This window comes from Acomys russatus, chromosome X (assembly GCF_903995435.1).
Source record: "Acomys russatus chromosome X, mAcoRus1.1, whole genome shotgun sequence".
Lineage (NCBI taxonomy): Eukaryota > Metazoa > Chordata > Mammalia > Rodentia > Muridae > Acomys > Acomys russatus.
Genome location: NC_067169.1, coordinates 80,677,009 through 80,695,069, shown reverse-complemented (window position 1 = coordinate 80,695,069; position 18,061 = coordinate 80,677,009). Strand labels below are relative to the sequence as shown.

Genomic DNA, 18,061 nt, shown 5'->3' with positions numbered 1-18,061 from the left:
GAACCCATAAAGGTTCACCACCATGACTGCCAAAATGGGAGATGAACAGGACAATAATAGACATGCTGAAGTGCTGTGGGAAAGTCCAGCCCTATACCGAGAACTACAGGCAACTAAGAAATGCTGAGAATGGCAGAAATAGTCTTATCCAGGGAAGAACACTGCAGTTAGTTATCCAATACAAAATGTTCAGTCCTGAAAACATACATACAAGTAACATTATACAGAATGAGCAAGCTATCTGTATGTATTTAGGAATTATGACTATGTACATATACATAGATGTAGATAGCAACAATTTTTGAAAACTAAAGGCCACGGATTTGAAAGAAGGCAAAGAGAGATATTGGAGTGAGTAGAGGGAAGAAAGGGAAGGGGAAATGATGTAAAATCATTTAAAGATTAAGATATTCAAATTAATATTAAATATAATATTTTAAATATCCTACCCTAATAACATTATAATCTCACAAATAAAAGGAAGAATGAGTATAAAAATACAAAGCAAATGATTTGAACTGGTAGCTACACACTGAGATGGCATAATAATAAGAGGAAAGTGAAAAACATTGAGGGAGGTGCTAAACTGAAAGAACAGTCCAAGCAGTGGATGCTGAGACAAACACTAACAAAACTCAACAGTCATTTGGGTAGACTATCAGATTTCTACCACTACTACAGCTTTAAACTTATGACATATGAAAGTTGTTGGATCCCCGAGGAGTGAATAGGGATTTATCCAGCAAATTGAGATGTAACCTGCAAAGTTTAAAGTCCGCTCCTACCATTGTAGCTTTGGAAACATGATGGAATTTGCTTCAAAAGTTTTAAGGGGATCATTATATTTTGATAGTGTCTTCCAAAAACACTGGAAACGATTATTAGAAACTTTCAAATAAGCTTTTTGTTTTTGTTTTTGTTTTTGTCTCCAACATACCAGGTCTTGGAGGACTTGATGTTGCAATGAACACTTTAGTTAGAATCCCTCTTAGCATGATTTACTGATTAATTGCAAAGAGAACAAAGAGAAACAAACAACTGGACTCCTATACCTTATTTCACCCTCTCTAATGTGACCTGCCAGTTCTTCAATAAACTTCTCGCCTTTCATCCAGTAGATCATTGGTCCAGACTCCCCACTGAATCCAAAGAATGCTTTGCAAGGGATGTTCAGAGGTTTACCTGAGAAAGAGAAAAGATAATGAATGAGCGAATCACTTTTTGTTCTTACTGCGAGACAAGAGTGGCCAGTTAATATACAGAGGAAAACTCAGAGGCACTCTATTTTCCAACAAGTCTTACATGTGAGAAAAAGTTATTATGAGGGCTTTGGGGAAATTATAAAATTTATGATATTATGCAAACGGAAAAATTAAATAAATTATTACCTTATAGCACTTTAGTTACACTGTACCTTTCCCAAGAACTGAAATGAAAGCATCAAATGGAAATGATCTCTAATTATTTTTCTTTTTGAGAGTATTAAACATTCCTTACCTGGACTTGCCTTTAAATTTTAAATTACTCAAGAGCATAAGTCAGTTCTGGGTAAGTAAGAAAACATATCATCAGTAGATCAACCACCATTAAGATTATATAGACTTTAGCTTCTTTCTTCCTATTATATCTATTTTAAGAAAAATGATACAGAATGAGGGTTAAATTTTGGTGTTGACTTGAAAGGATTAAGGGATGCCTCACCAGTCAGCCATCATTATTTCAGGTGACATATATGAGACTCTTTCAGACCTGATAGGCTGAGTTGGAACAATACACCCTATTCAGTGCCCAGGTGGAATTAAAAAGCAAGACTGTGGCTATGTATCTTTTTGTTTGTTTTTTTTTTTTTTTTTCTCTCCTCTCTCCACCTCTCTGATATATGGAAAGGTATGCACTTGTGTCAGGATGTGCTTTTTGTGTGCTCACACATGGAGGTCAGAGGTCAATATCAGGTGGATTACTCTATTCCTTTCTAATTTTTTGAAACAGGGTCTCTTCTTAAGTGTGTCCTTCCAGCTGGCAGGTGAATCAATCCGCTTGTCACTAACTGCCAGCTCTGGGATTGAAATTGGGACATGTTACCATGCCCAGGTTTTTGTGTAGATGAAGGGGATCCGAACTCAGGTCCTCTTGCTTGTGTAGTAAGCAATGAGCCATCTCCCTAGCCCTGTGATGGTTAATCTTGGTTATCGATTTAATTTGGCTAAGAAATGTTATGTTCCCAGTAACATTTCTAAAGAAAACTAGATTGCAAGGGTTCTGAAACAAGCACATGAACCCGGTATGGATTAGAAATATGATTGCTAATATGAAGTTTGGTGACAAGTTGGTGGTGAAGCTTAATGGAAAAAGTAGTATTGGTGATGGGCCTTTGAGCTCTAGCACACCCATGTCCCTTTGTGCATCCACCTCTATTTATTTCCTATCTGTCAAGAAACAAAGAAGTCCTTCTTTCCTCATAGACCTTCTGTCACTATGTTCTCTGCCTAAGTGCATGAGGTCAAGCTACCAGGAACTGAACTTTATGCAAGCATAAGCCTAAATAAATCCTTCCTCTTTACATTGTTTTACCCATTACTTGACATGACACAACATTCACTAATCGAAAACATATACTACTGGAAAATGGACCCTCTTTCGTCTAGACCCAAGGCACTCTTTTTTTTTTTTTTTTTTTTTTTTTTTTTTTTTTTTTTGGCCTGGCTTTAGATACTAGGTCTAAAGTTTTCTTGCTCTTGGTATCAAGGATAGCCATCAACAGACTCAGGAGCTCTTGCATCTTCAAGTTCTGCACTGAAAGCTATACCAGAAGTTTCACTAGTACTAAGATTTTAAGACTTGCTTGGTTTTTTAGCTTGCAATAGTTTGCTGTGGTCTGTCTCAATTTCTGTAATCACATGCATCAATACTCTTGATACAATATATATCATCACATTGATTCTGCCTTTCTGGAAGATCTTAATTTATAAACTAAAATTAAAATTTTTAATTACAAATATATCTACAGAAAAAGTCAGTCTTCCCATATACTTCATGTTTTTTATATTATTTATTGTGCTAAAATAACTGGAGGCAATGTTTTAGTACTTTGTTATCTATATTTTAGTTAAGAATTTCTCATCATATGTACAGGTATTTATAATTTGGTAGAATTAATTGCATATTTTTTCTTGCAAATCAAACAAGTCTTGGAAGAATGGTATAGACATTACAATACTGACTTTTTGATACATGAATCCCTCAATTGGTAATTATATCATAGCTTAAAATTTTCTCCATAAACTACATTTTGCCATTGTTAGAGCATCAAATAAAACCGCTTCAAAAATGGTTTCCCATGGAGCTTCCATTGTCATTCTGTGCCATATAAAGTTTCCATTCTACCTAAAATTTATCAATAGCTATCATGTTCTAATAGCTACAACTCTCAGATCCAAATAGCTTTCATCACCACACCTAGAAAATGGCTTTCTTTTAGACCAGTTTCAGAAAGGAACAACTAAGTAGGAGATAAAGTCCACATGTGTACAAAGTGGAGTATAAGAAACCCCTTAGACACACAGACACTGGACATAGGTTGGGCTTAGACACAAAAAAGATATATTGATAAGTATTTATTTTATTATAATATTAACACATGCCTTCTCAAATTTCTGGTCCTGGACCTTTGAATTCTTCTGTAGTTGTCAAATCTGTTAAGGTCAATAATCTGTACAACATGATGGATACAAATTAGAAACTGTGTCTTTCAACATATATTCATTTGAAGTTGGGTACAAGTATGCATCATAGAAAGTACAGTGGACTAAAATTCAAGAAATTTGGATCTTCTACTTAGATCTGTCATGACCATTGCCCATGAGCTGATGACCTCACTCTATGTTAAGCAATTGCTTATGTATGCAATGAGATTGGAAGATGGTAGTAATTTTGAGGGAGCTCAAAGACAAATGCATATGAAAATGCTTCTTGAACTGAAACATAACATCAGACTTTAGCTCAGAGTTTTCTACCTTCTGAGACTTGATCATCCATGGGGAAATTAATTTGAGGTGGCATCTGAGATGGTCTTGAGACAGATATATTTTCATCTTGACCACATCAATCTTGTGTTCTTGGATTTATGACCATCTGTGGGATAATGTATTTTCAACATTTTCTTGCAAATTTGTCTTTCATTTAGAATACGTATGGTTCACCTGAAAAGATCCTAAGTTTTCTAAACCTGAACATGTTTTTTTCTATAGCTTTCTGCCTTTCATTCTCATGACATTGAAGGTATTTAAGCAACAATAAACTAGACCACAAAAAATAGACTGTGATAAACTTTAAGAGTCTAATAACTAAAACTACAAGCATATGCAGTTATAGATACAACTATTGGTTACTATTGTTTTGGGCTATATTGAAATAAATATATTAAATGCTCTTTAAGTAATTTTTAGTGTGTGGGCGCCCATGACTGGCATGCTTTTAATGAAGACAATTATTGCACTGTGAAAAAAAGGGGGCTCCTTGAAGTGGTCCATCAAAAATGACAGTTTCTGACCTTTCCCTTGACACTGAATCTAAAGCACTGGCCACTGAGTCAATTTATCTTGTGAGTAATTTTTCTCTTCCCATCAGAAAGATCCTTGTTAAATAAACACAAGAGACAGATATTTCAGAAGTTTATTTTGTACAGTGCTGAGTAAATATCCTGAAGCCTTATGTTGATGACCCCCACACAGTAAAAATGTCCAACCATCATCTGCCACATTGGAAAGAGAGTTCCCAAGGGATCTTTTATCAAGTAGTTATGCACAGTATGTGCTAACGAGTGGGCATTTCCTCTTCCAAGAAGGCATGAGAAGGATCTCTGCATTGATGGGCAATTAATGTAAAACCGAATCTCTTTTGGTATCTCTGATAGCCACCTCATGTGCCAAATTCTATCTAGAAGTGGCATCTGTTAGCTACTGTTTTCTTTTTGCCTCAAGACAGCTTGAAAGTCATTCTGAAACTGTGTTTAATGAGTAGAAATAGCCAATTCACACTTGCATGTAAGCAGTCAGAGGACTATCAAGTAAAAAGAACTGGGTCAGTTTGGTTTCTCAGCTCTAAGCAGTGAGTTAGGTGAGGGTTTTTTTGTGTGTGTGTGTTTGTTTTGTTTTTTGTTTTGTTGTTGTTGTTGATTTTGTTTTGCTTTACCTGGCAGTTCATAGTTATTGCTCTAGGTTCAGTGTGAATTTCCTGAAACAATGAGTGGATTTTTCTAGTAGTCTATGTAGTTTATGGATTTTCAGGCATTGCAGGACATCTGAGCATCTATAGCCAAACTTTTTAAATATGCGCAGACCTCTGAAACTCCAGTCTCTCACATCTGGTTGTGATGCTTGCTGGAGCTGTTCCCTTTCTCTGGTTTTAAGTTCTCCTTTCTTTCCCTAAACTTTACACTTGCTTTCCTTCCTTCTTTTCAAAGTTCAATAGCACATAAGCTCTTGTTTTCAAAGTAGACTTCTTCAGTGGATACAAGATGTTTGTCTTTAACATACCAGCTCTGCCTACTACATTGATCCAGGGTCTGAATATATACCATAGGAATCTGTAAATTGTGTAACCCCAGCCGGAACGACGTTAATTTTTTTCTATTTCATTCTCAGGAAGTTGTTAAAGTTTTCTTCTTCTTACCGCTACCATAAACAGAAATCATCCTTTCTTCTCTGGGATCACACTTAGATTTGGCTTTTACAAGATAAGATGAAAAGGGGAGAGGATAGTCATGATGTCAACCTAAAAGCTATTCAATTTTCTGCTGTGCTTCATGTATTCAAGTTTGTCTATTTCAAGAGGTTTATTCATCTCCCAAGAAGGAAATCCACAATCGGGCGCCCATTTCTTATGCTACAATCTAATCAGTTAATGTCAGGATACACAGAGCACAGAGGGATACTACTTTCGGCTGCCTGTAAGACATATTTAAAATTTTTGTTACTAAAACTGTCACTTTCTATGTGTAATCAAGTCTGGTTTTCTTCAGGGAGAGATTAAGGGTGGACTTATAATTTTTAAAAGGGGAATGCCTCAAACAGAGTGTCTTAGAGTTCATGTCATCTTTTTAAGAAGGCAAATGATGGCTATAGATATAGCTCAGTTTGAAAATGCCTGCTTAGCATGTGCGAGGGCCTGGATTCTAGTCCCAGCACAGCAAAAAGTTAAATCAATAATAAATTAAAAGTTTAGAAGAAAAAAATGTCCAAGGGTGTTGTAAGGATCTATGAGGGCTTCTTTGCTGGAATAGAGGGAAACACACATTCTTATTTTGATAATAAAACTGTTTCTTTTTCCTCCTCTGCATGTGTGTGCACATGGATATGTGCATGTGAGTACATGCGCCTGTGCCTACTCTACACCACCATATTTTCTTTCTTTCTTTCCTTCATGTTAACTTTTAATTCCTTACACTAGCCTTTCCTATCAGTCACCCCACAAGTTAAGTATGTACTTGGAACCAAAAGTACACTGTTGAAAACATCTGTGTCATTGCTTACTCTGAGATGTCAGTCTCAAATCAACTGAATGGGTAATTAAGGTTTAGAAACAAGGCCAGAAAGAAATTGTCAGACAGGCTTTACTGAGGTCAAAGTTTGAGCCAAAAGAAAGAATCCATCATTTATAATTCATTTATTCTAATATGCAGCAGTGTTTAATGGACTAGAGACAAGTTGCCTTTCAGTTAGTATGTGCCTAGAAAATAAAGAGCTTCCAACTACCACAGTGATATATATATATATATATATATATATATATATATATATATATATATATATATATATATAATTTTTTTGAGTCAGGGTTTCTCTGTGTAGCCTTGGCTGTCATGGACTAACTTTGTAGACTAGGCTGGCCTTGAACTCATATCAATCTGCCTGCTTCTGCCTCCCTTGCCTGGCACCACAGTAATCTCATGTAGCCTTTTCTTTTTTTTTTTTTTTTATTAATTTATTCTTGTTACATCTCAATGGTTATCCCATTCCTTGTATCCTCCCATTCTTCCCTCCCTCCCATTTCCCCCTTATCCCCCTCCCCTATGACTGTTCCTGAGGGGGACTTCCTCCCCTGTATATGCTCATAGGGTATTAAGTCTCTTCTTGGTAACCTGCTATCCTTCCTCTGAGTGCCACCAGGTCTCCCCCTCCAGGGGACATGGTCAAATATTAGGCACCAGAGTATGTGAGAAAGTCATATCCCACTCTCCACTCAACTGTGGAGAACGTTCTGCCCATTGGCTAGATCTGGGTAGGGGTTTAAAGTATTGTCCTTGGCTGGTGCCTTAGTTTGAGCGGGACCCCTGGGCCCAAATCTGCCTATCATAATGTTCTGCTTGTAGGTTTCTAGGACCCTCTGGATCCTTCTACTTTGCTATTCTCCCATGCTTCTCTCATCTAGAGTCCCAATAGGATTTCTTCCCCTCAGTAGAAGAATGGATAAAGAAACTGTGGTACATATACACTATGGAATACTACTCAGCTATTAAAAACAAGGAATTCCCGAAATTTGTGGATAAATGGATTGAGCTAGAAATGATCATAATGAGTGAGTTCACCTAGAAGCAGAAAGACTCAAATGGTATATACTCACTTATATCTGCATACTAGCCCAAGGGTTATGTCCCACTAAAGCCTTCACTTACCTGGAAAATGTAGCCTTTTCTTAAACCCTTTTCTTTCTTAAAGGGGGGTCTTTTGCTCAAAATTCTCTATATTTAAATTAGACACTGAAGTCACTAAGTCATGTTTTGAATTAAAATGTATGTTTTCTACTAAGATCCAAAGGTAGATGAAGGTTAATGAAACAATGGTACATACATGCTTCTTGTCCAAGATGGTGAAAACTTCAGAAAATACAAGTGTTTATTACATAGGAAACAGTAAAACTTTATGATGAAAGAAAGTAAATATTAACATTAATTGGCTGGGAACAAAGAAGACTCGAAAAGTACATTGATACCTCTGGATAAGAATAATTATTGAGAGAAAGAGAGAGAGAGAGAGAGAGAGAGAGAGAGAGAGAGAGAGAGAGAGAGAGAGAGAGAGAGAGAGAATATGAGAGGTAGACAAAGAGGAGAGGGTGGGGTACAGAGTACAGAGCACATAATGAGTATCTTAAATGTTCTGTCTCAGCCTCTCTTTCTCTCTCTGTCTCTATCTCTGTCTTTCTCCCTCCCTTCCTCCATCTCTCTCTCTCTCTCTCTCTCTCTCTCTCTCTCTCTCTCTCTCTCTCTCTCTCTGTGTTCTGTGTGTGTGTGTGTGTGTGTGTGTGTGTGTTTGTGTGTGTGTTCAAGAACTCATTTTGAGCGTAGCTAAGAACAAGGTAATAGTTGTTGCCTATATGATAGGGAAGTAGCACAGCATAGGCTTCAAAGTAGGATGAAAAAGAGCAGTGTTCACAGTAATAAGTGATGGGTTGGCCTGGTCCACAACTGGTTCAGTGCGATAAGTGGTGTGATGCTTATTAGAGGATAAAGTGTTTCAAGTTAACAGGAATTGACTTTCTTGATGAATTGCCATATAGTGTCAATCTCAATAAAAGTTCCTATTGCTATATTTTTTCCTAGGGTGAATGACTAGGACCTCCATTTTAACTACCCATCATGCCCATAACTTTGCTTAGTTTTTTTCACCCTGTCTTTCATCTAGTCAGTGTAAAGACCTGTGGGCTCAGGAAATATCCTAGTTCTCTCAGTCATGTCTGTCATCGGAAGACTCTAAGCAGAGGCCAGAAGGAAGCACATTATGAAAAGGGCAGTGATGTCAATACACTAAATCTGTGACTTCAGCAGCCCTACCATGTTGCTGCCTTTTGCTTCATTTTGTTTTATAAATTCACTCTGCCAAAAAGCCTCAGTGTTTCCATCTATAAAGTGATAGGGTCAATTAAGAAAGTCTCTAAACCTCTTCAAAATCTAACAGTTTCACATTCTTAAGCCATTGTTTTAGAGTGGTACTTTGAGACTTTCACATGTGGGGTGAACTATTTCACTGATGGTTCTATCGCTCCAGCACAAGCACTCACTGATTATTTGAACAAAAGAAAAGAGATACAAGTTTCTGCGTCTAGGACAGGGATTAGCGTTAGTTCCAAAGTCCCATGGCCCTGGTGTTTTGTTTTGCCTGCCTGCTCTCTCTGGATTCTCAGTTCCTCCATATTCTCTAATCTCTAACTGGTTTTTTTCAGAGTGGGCTTCCTGCCTATGAGACCTACTTTGCCTTGAACCCTTATTCTTTTCTAGCCTTTGGCTCCTTGGTGCTTATATTGGCTCTGATGATCTTGGCTTATGGCCTGCTTTCCTTGACCCAGTGCTCTGCATATCTCCGCCTGACAAAAGGATTTTGAAAAGCTCTCTAGGGGAAAAGACAAAGTCCTTGGATATTAACTTCCTACGTCAGTAAGTCCAACTTATTCTCAGCAAACTGAGATGTTGGGCGACTTGAATTCAGCAAAATATCTCTCTCTCTCTCTCTCTCTCTCTCTCTCTCTCTCTCTCTCTGTGTGTGTGTGTGTGTGTGTGTGTGTGTGCGTGTGTGTGTGCATTCAAGAGGATATATAGTTGTAAAATAATTTATTTGGACTGAATTAATTGTTCAAAACTAAATGCTCATTATTTTCTGTATTGTGCTCAGTGGAAGGAAAAAGCAGATCACTTCGCTTGCTTTTGGATAAAATTATTTCATTTTTTAAAATTTCTTGTATTGACTTAGAAATCTATGTTAGAAGCATAGTCAGCCTATTTAGAATAGCAGTAAACATTGAAGACTGCATAGCCATTTCTTTCTCTGGAAGAAGTTACCTTTGTCACTTGAAAATATTTGATCAGAAACAAATCTTTTCTTTTTCTGTTTACCCTGTGCATTATGAAAAGTAGTTTTGAATCCTATCCTGATAAGATCGTAATTTCTGATACTACAAACAGCTTGGTAGTCAAACCCTGCTGTACAAGTTTGGAGGAGAAATGCACCAGTACAGCCACTGCATTTCTCACTGAATATCTAAAGACTGATCCGAGGATTATATGGTTGCTGGAGAAAATACTGATATATTTTTTTCCAGACATGATGGTGTGATCTAAACTGTGGCTATGGAAACCCTCAAAGAATGTGCCAAGGTTTTAACATAGGTACTATTCACTTTGGTGAATCTCATTTGCTGTCTGCAGACTATCTTTGAAAATATCATGCTTAAAATAATCCCACAACGATCCCTTTATCCTGTAGAAAATGGAAACATCGAAGTTCAATGTCCAGTTGACAAAATGAAATATAAAGCCATCCACAGATTACTGAACATATTTTGGTAACTTTATAAATTTTGTGAAGTTCTGTAATGGTGTTCTGGATTCCGAATTTCCCCTCACCACAAATAGCTCTCATTGAGTATTCAATATACTGGGATTAGTAGCCTACTTGACTGCCACTCACTTCTTACCATTGCCAACTGAAATCTACAGACACCAAGAACTAGCTCAAGTTTCAGATATAACATGAAATAAACTTCTATCCCTCTTACTATATACTCACTTCTTTCTTTTCTCTACATCCTGTTTTCATATATGGCCTTGGGGAGTTATAAATTTAGATGTGCTCCACCTTGTAGCATTATTACAACAAACATAGACAAGAAACTTAGTGTGTCTTGTTCATTTTAATTCTCACAGAAAGGCATTATTACCCTCAGTTTTCAAATGATCATATATTTGCAGAAAACAATTAAACACTTTGTTCAAAATAATAAATATCGTACATAGCTAATATTTGGAATGAAACAGATTGTAGAGCCAAAGATCCTTACCCCTCTTCCATGCTACCTTTCCAAATACATGTTATGCTCTTTAATAGTACTGATCCATATCTTATATTCCACATCCCTCCTCTGTGTGTGTGTATGTGTATGTGTGTGTTTGTGTATGTGTGTGTGTACATGTGCAATAGCATATGTGTGCAGGTAAGAGGACAAGTTTCATATGTCATTTCTCACATTTATTTATTTACAGTACCTAGCAAGATGTAAGCATATCTCAGTAGTGCTTGCTTGATTTTGAAAAACATAGCTCAATTTTCTTAATTCTGTTTTTTATTGATTTTATTTTGTTGAATTAAATTTATTTTGTGAGTTATAACAAATCTCTTTTGGCATAAGGCGAGGTAAGAATAGTAAGTCAATGCTTTGCTGTCCATGATATTTCCTTATTTCATTCATACTTTAAAAAAACCAAATGTATCCTTTGATAAATGAATATAATATACTCTGATCACAATTGTCCTCTGACCTCTCTTATTCACATTTCATTCCTGATAATCCTTCCCACAAATCTTCCTTTCATGTTCATGTCCTTTTGTTTTTATTTTGTGACTTACTCTGTTTAATCAAGATTGTCCCCTTGACCTTGGGATTGGAGTTATCCACTGAGGCAAGCTGGAATCATCAGTGGTAACTTCAACTGAAGACAACACTACTCATTCCCTAGAATCTTTCAGCAGTCAATAATTCCCCAGGGAAGATCAGGGCCCCATGAGCATTTTCTCCACCCGGGACTGAATGTCCAGAGCCCAGGCTTGTGCAGGCCCTGTGCAGGTTATTGCAGCTCCTGTAAGTTCATTATTACAAGGGCAAAATCATGTCCAGAAGAGAACATTCCATGACTCTCTTTCAAAACTCACCATTTTGATGAGGAAAGAGGAAGAAAGGAAGGAGAAGAATAGAAAAATAGACGTTATCTGGGTTGTCTTTGAGAAAGCTCCCTCATAGTTGGGTCAAAAATGAAGTAGGGGTCAAAGGGAGATTGTTACTGTTTATCTTCCTGTGCAAATCAACCATACTGTTCTGTTTAAGCAACACCAACTGGAGAGTGGCCTTTATTTCCTTTTTGCTTGCATTTTAAGAGCTTGCTTTGAATCGTCCCATGTGTATGGAGTCTTTACTTTCCTATGGCCAGAAACAGAGACTGAAAAAGATACATTCTCTTCATGTAATACATTCATTTACTGACTTCTGTTCTTTGGTGACAGAGGTCATGTAAACTACAGCAAACCGAGCTCTGAAGTTGGTTATTAGTTATAGTGCCATATACAAGAACCTACTTTTCCGTATGCCTCTGCTAGAGAGCATTATTATGGAAAGAAATAAAGACTCATCATTCTTTTTCAGAAGCTCATTGTTTATTTGACTAATTCTTTACACCTTCTGTGATAAAAAATGTCTAATTTCATAAAATAACATCTAGTTATTTGAAAACATGAGATGAAGGGTCAAAGGTGTAATTTCACACTCTTCTATAAAATATACATTTTCCTCGAAAATGAATGTACATTTTTTAGGTAATGTATCTCAAGGAAAAGCACAACTGTTAAGCAATAAGGATTGTTTAAAGCAGGAGAGCTGGCTAAGGTTCTTCATTATGAATTTATCCACTCAGTCCTCAAAGTGGCTGTTTAATAATCTTGTTCTTCTTGCATCCCAAATGCTCTCCCAAACCCACAGGGCATATGTCAGTCTCTTCCTAGCTTTTGGATCTAGACATACCTTCTGTATCCCTTCTCTCCTCTTGTTTTTCAATATCTTTATAAATTATGAAGTTTTCCTATTAAACAATGCTTATAATTTTCCTATATGATACTTATTATTACATGACTTGCTTCTATAAGCAGTTTGTGAGGTTTCTAGTTGGAATTTTTTATTTGGCTGTTGTGTTGTGTTCCACAAACATGCTACTTCATTTGCATAAACATATGCAAGGCCCTTTCCTAGTGGTTCATTAGCTCTAATTTCAACAAAAAATCACAGTCATCTTTGCCTATAAGAATGTTGGTGTCACTAAGAACTCTTAATCAAAGATAGTTTTATGGCATTTGGCTTTCTTTTCATATAGGTGGGACAGGACTCTTGCCTTATACTGCTCCCCATGCCCCACAGTGAGAATGCTGGACGAGTAGACTATCAGGGGTGACCTAGTTTGGGAAATATTTTTCCCAGAGCTGATTGTTTCTGTCACAGCCTCCTCTCCACTTGACAGGAGCCAAGAGCAACCTCAACATTCTTTCACTCTGGCCCACTCTTCTCACAGTCTTTCATTAACTGTAAGTAGTCAAAAGCCTGATTAAAAGCAAGTTTCCCCCAAACAGTTCTCAAGTTAAACAGACACTTAAAATGAGTTTTCTTAAATACTTCACTCAAAAACTGAAGTCTTTTTTGCCTCATGCATTTGGCCTGGAACCTGGTCAAGGTGTACATGGATTGGCTCTCTGCCTTATGTTCATGGCTACCTAATAGGAAGGTATTCAAACTACCATTACAAAGTGGGCTAAGAAAGCAGCTGTACATGAAGAAGTAAGGAAATCTTTTGGAGGAAATACTTCATTTAAATGCCAAATAACCTCTGTAATTAGCAGTCCAGATAGTGACGCAAAGGCCCCAGTTTGACCATATTGATGGGAGAGGAGATAGTCTAAAGATACTTGCGTTACTCCCTTTGGCTATCACCATGCTGATAAAAACAGAACCCCAAGCACTGTGAAGGAAGGGAAAGGGTGACGCCTGGCTCCAGAGACAGAAGGAACTTGTCTCTCAGGAAGAGGATTCACATAGTTCCGATAATATATGTATACTGCTAGGTTTTTGTTTAAATTGTAACATTAATACAGGAAAGGCAGGGGGCGCGGGGAAGGAGACTTTTTCTGTCTGGTTTGTAAATAAATTAACTTTCCTTCAGCAATTTGTTTCCTAATTCTGTTAAAATACAGGAGTTTTATAAATCTATGTGGCTTGGTAGTACCAGTTTGGTTTTGTTTGTTGTTTTGCTTTGTTTTTTTTTTTTCTTTAGTTTTGTATTGGATGTCAGAACCATACAACCATAACCAGCATTTCATTTTCAAGGAGATGAGACAATGAACTCCCTGAGGCTAAAGAGCTTTGTTTACTGTGAAATCTTCTGGGGGTAGTAAGCTTGGTGCTAGGTACATATAAGCATTCATTAACTAACTAGAAAACTCTTAGTGTGACACCAAGCAAGGACAATACATACAGTAAACATTGAACCCCTACCCAGATCTAGCCAATGGACAGGACATTCTCCACAGTTGAGTGGAGAGCGGGACTGACTCTGACATGAACACTGGTGCCCCATATTTTGCCATGTCCCCTTGATGGAGAGGCCTGGTAGCACTCAGAGGAAGAATAGCAGGCTACCAGGAAGAAACTTAATAGGCTGTGATCACATGGTGGGGGAGGAGGTCCCCTTCTGTCACAGACCTAGGGGAGGGGAATAGGGCAAAAGAGGGAGGGAGGGGGAAACGGGAAGATACAAGTGAGGGGATAACAAGTGAGATGTAATCGGAATACATTAATTAAATAATAAAAAAAGAAAACTAGTATAGTGATGTTCTGAAACACAGTAGCATGAATAAATGAAGGTATGCTTGTTTTAATTAAATCTTATTTATATACACCTTTTCTGGTTATCATACAAAATAGTGGGTTTTATAAATGATACTTTCATGTGAATTTCCACACTTATTTATATCTAATTATTTATCTCTCGAAGTATCTGTGGCTATCCGGGAACTCACTATGTAGACAGGCTGGCCTCAAACTCACAAAGATCTGCCTGCCTCTGCCTTGTAGTCCTGGAAAGGAAGGCATGCACCACCACACCCAGTTTCATATTTATGCTTTAAATGCACACGGTTGTTAGAGATCTAGGGTCATTTTTCCTATTATCACTTTGTCAGGATCTGAAGGAAAAAGAGTACCACCAATCATCTTTCCTACACTGGAGTGCACTCTTTGTACTTCCTTGTCTCTAATATTTACCCCAACAGTTCCCTTTCTTACCAACCACGGACTAGTTTTAGGCCTCCCTAACTCTGTGAATAATTTCCTTCCTGTCTTTTTAAAAAGACAAGGGTTAGGTTCCAAGTAAAATACCCCACTGTACTTAGCAGCTTTTTTCTCAACAAGTATTTTCTTAGAACATCTTGTTTCTTCTCTCTGTAGTTCATTTTTCACATTTCTTCCTCTAATCTGCATTGTTTCTCTCTACAAGAATACATGGATCATTCCAGACGTTGTGCTTTACATTTCAAAACTATCTGATAAAGTTACCCAAAGACACTGGAAAGGAAAGTGTGCATTGCTGAAGCCTGTGAATTATATATCTGTGATATGATTGGACCTTGTGTTCATAGTTGTTGTCTTTGTCCTCAAAGATTTCTAAATTAGGGAAACTGCAATTTATCCCCTCCCCCCTCAACACATTGCCCTCCTGATTTCATATTTTTAATGTTTTTAATTTCTCTTTGTATTTATCTCCAGTCTTTCAAGGTAGGTATCTGTCTACCTAACTTCATTTCTACCATTTATCTCTTTATTTCACTTTTGAATGGCATGATTCTTCTCTCTAAGTTAACTGTAGCTGTTTCTGGCCCATTGTCTGTACACTGCATACGTGCGCAATGATGTGCGCACATACCTCAGTCATTGTCTCAAGGATGACCTGTTGATTAAAGCGATAGTCTGCTACGTACACACCTCTGCTGATGCACTGCAGATACGGTAAGAAAGAACATCATGTGAAACACGTCAGCAGGAAAAAACTTCCCACAGAACTTGTGCTTATTTGTATGGCATATAATAAAACCCTAACACTAAAAATAAGAACAAAGATCACTAATGTAAGAAAAGGCAGTATGGTATAATTTAAGTTCCATTTTAGTATTTAAATCCTCTAAAATATTAATTTTAAGTTCTTTAGAGCAAACATTTGTATTCATGTTGTGTATGTATGTATAAATGTAGAAATGCTCTTATGTATTTAAAGAAAATGTATGATCCACAAATGAAAATAAACACACAATATTCATCTTTCTAAGTCTGGCACATTTCATTTAACATGATGATATCCATTTGTATCTATTTCCCTACAATGGCATGATTTAATTCTTTTTCATGGCTGAATAAACTCCCTTGAATATATAGATATGTGTATATATGCTATAGCTTCTTTATCATTTCAATTTGTGATGGATGCCTAAACTGATTTTTATATCTTTGCTACTGTGAAGAGTGTAGTGATTCACATAGGCATGGGCTTATCTCTGTAATATGCTAATGAGAGTCTTTTGAGTGTATACTCAAGAGTATTATGAGTGGGTCATACAGTAGTTCTAATTTTAGTCTTTTGGGGAAACACCATACTAATTTACATATTTGACCAACTAATTATATTCCCACTAGCACTTGAGTTGATGGGAAATTGTTTTATTATAAATTTTCTCAAATATTTAGACAACCTAGTAAAAATGTTTTTAAGGATAACAAAAATGTACTCCTTGGCAGATTCCACAATTAATTCTATAGTTAAGATAACTTTGTAAAGCTTAATAGCATCTTTTACTGAGGTATGCTTTTAGTACCCCTCCTATGTAGAACTTCACCCTATTATGTATATATGAAAGAGATAGTCAGGTGCCTTTAAAGTTCATTACGTGGGGCTGGGTAGATGATTCAATGAATAAATGTGAATGTAAAGTCTCCGTGGTCTAAGCTTGATTCCTGGGATCCACACAATGGAAAGAGAGAAAAGTAGCTCCTGCAAGTAGTCCTTTAACCTCGACGCACACAAACAATTGCATGTGTGAGGCCACACAGATAAATACCTAAAGATAATTTAAAAAATGAGATACATAATTTATGTTTTATCTATTTATGGTTTGCCCATGTATTGAACTTAATCTGATATGGTCAAGCCAGATAGCTTATTGCTACCCAAAGCAGTACACATTTGATTTTCACAAGTATTCCTTTCAGAATGGAGAATAATGGATGTCATTGAAAGGGACAGTAATTTCATATCTGACTCAGTTGGGCTAGAATGGGACTTTGAGATTGTCATGTTTTACCTTCTAACTCTAGATCAAACATGGGCAGGGAAGTATAGCATTTAAAACGACTCTTCCAATAAACTTCTGGCAAAGCTTACAACACACTCCCAGCACCTTATCTCTAACTTTAATGTTCTTTCCCGTATAGAAGCCACTTCTGGCCAGTACCCAAAAGCCACTGCCACATCCTCCCGATATGATTTATATTTTTCTTTCTTTTTAGTAATTCCCTTCTTTTAATTTATTCTCCATGTTTTGACTAGTTTTGTCTTCTGTAAGCAGGGACATATTCATGGTACATCGCTACTTGAAAATGTGGATATTTCCCAAAATCTAATTATTTAAGGGTTTTTAATGGTGGTGGGGCTGGGCATAAATTCTAACATAGTGACAATTGGTAATATGTGGAGACACTTTTTGTTGTCACAACTGATGGAGAGTACATTATTAGTATCTGTTGAGTGTGCTACTAAATACCTTATAGAGCACAGAAAAGATTTATCCAGACTCCAATATCCATAGTGCTGTTTGGGAAATTATATTTTTTTGTTCTCAACTTGCTTTCAGTAGATTATTTCCTAAGACTTTCCCACACTTAGGAAAATTGGACTGCTTCCACATTTTCCCATTCCCTTGATTTGTCTTAACTTGGGATGGTTTCCCTCATCTGTCCACATTCTTCCTCTGTGTTAAAAACTGGACTGTATGCAATATTCATAAAAATCTTCTTTGATCCTTACAACCAGATCATCAATTTTCCTAGAAATTTGCATGTGATCAGTTTTTAAAATTTTTATATATTTTTTGGCAATGTATGTCTGTTGGATTCAGAAACAGTTGTGTGAAACTATATACTCTGATTGGAACCCAACATGTTCTAACTTCAGCATTTTTTAAATGTGTTTTACTGTGGACATGCCATTGCATTTCACTGGGCTTCATATTTTTCATCACTGAGATGAGACTAAAAATGGCTACTCCCTAAAATGCCTACTCATTAAAAGTAGTTAGTGGAAAAAGTACAATGATCTGAATGAAAGTGTTTTAGAAGTGTTAAGAGGTGTTATTTTTACTGCAAGGGGAACTATTCCTTGAAAGAAGGTAAAACTCCCATTTAACTTGATGTGCGGAATAAATAATGCTATTGA

General features: G+C 36.8%; 1 protein-coding gene across 1 annotated transcript in view; it reads right to left on the bottom strand.

The window, feature by feature from the left end:
* Il1rapl2 (interleukin 1 receptor accessory protein like 2) overlaps window positions 1-18,061 on the bottom strand; it is a 1,209,823-nt gene that overhangs the window by 50,813 nt on the left and 1,140,949 nt on the right. Inside the window, exon 7 of the mRNA XM_051141602.1 lies at window positions 1,053-1,182. Coding sequence (XP_050997559.1) covers window positions 1,053-1,182 — 130 coding nt within the window. The remainder of the gene's footprint in view (window positions 1-1,052; window positions 1,183-18,061) is intronic.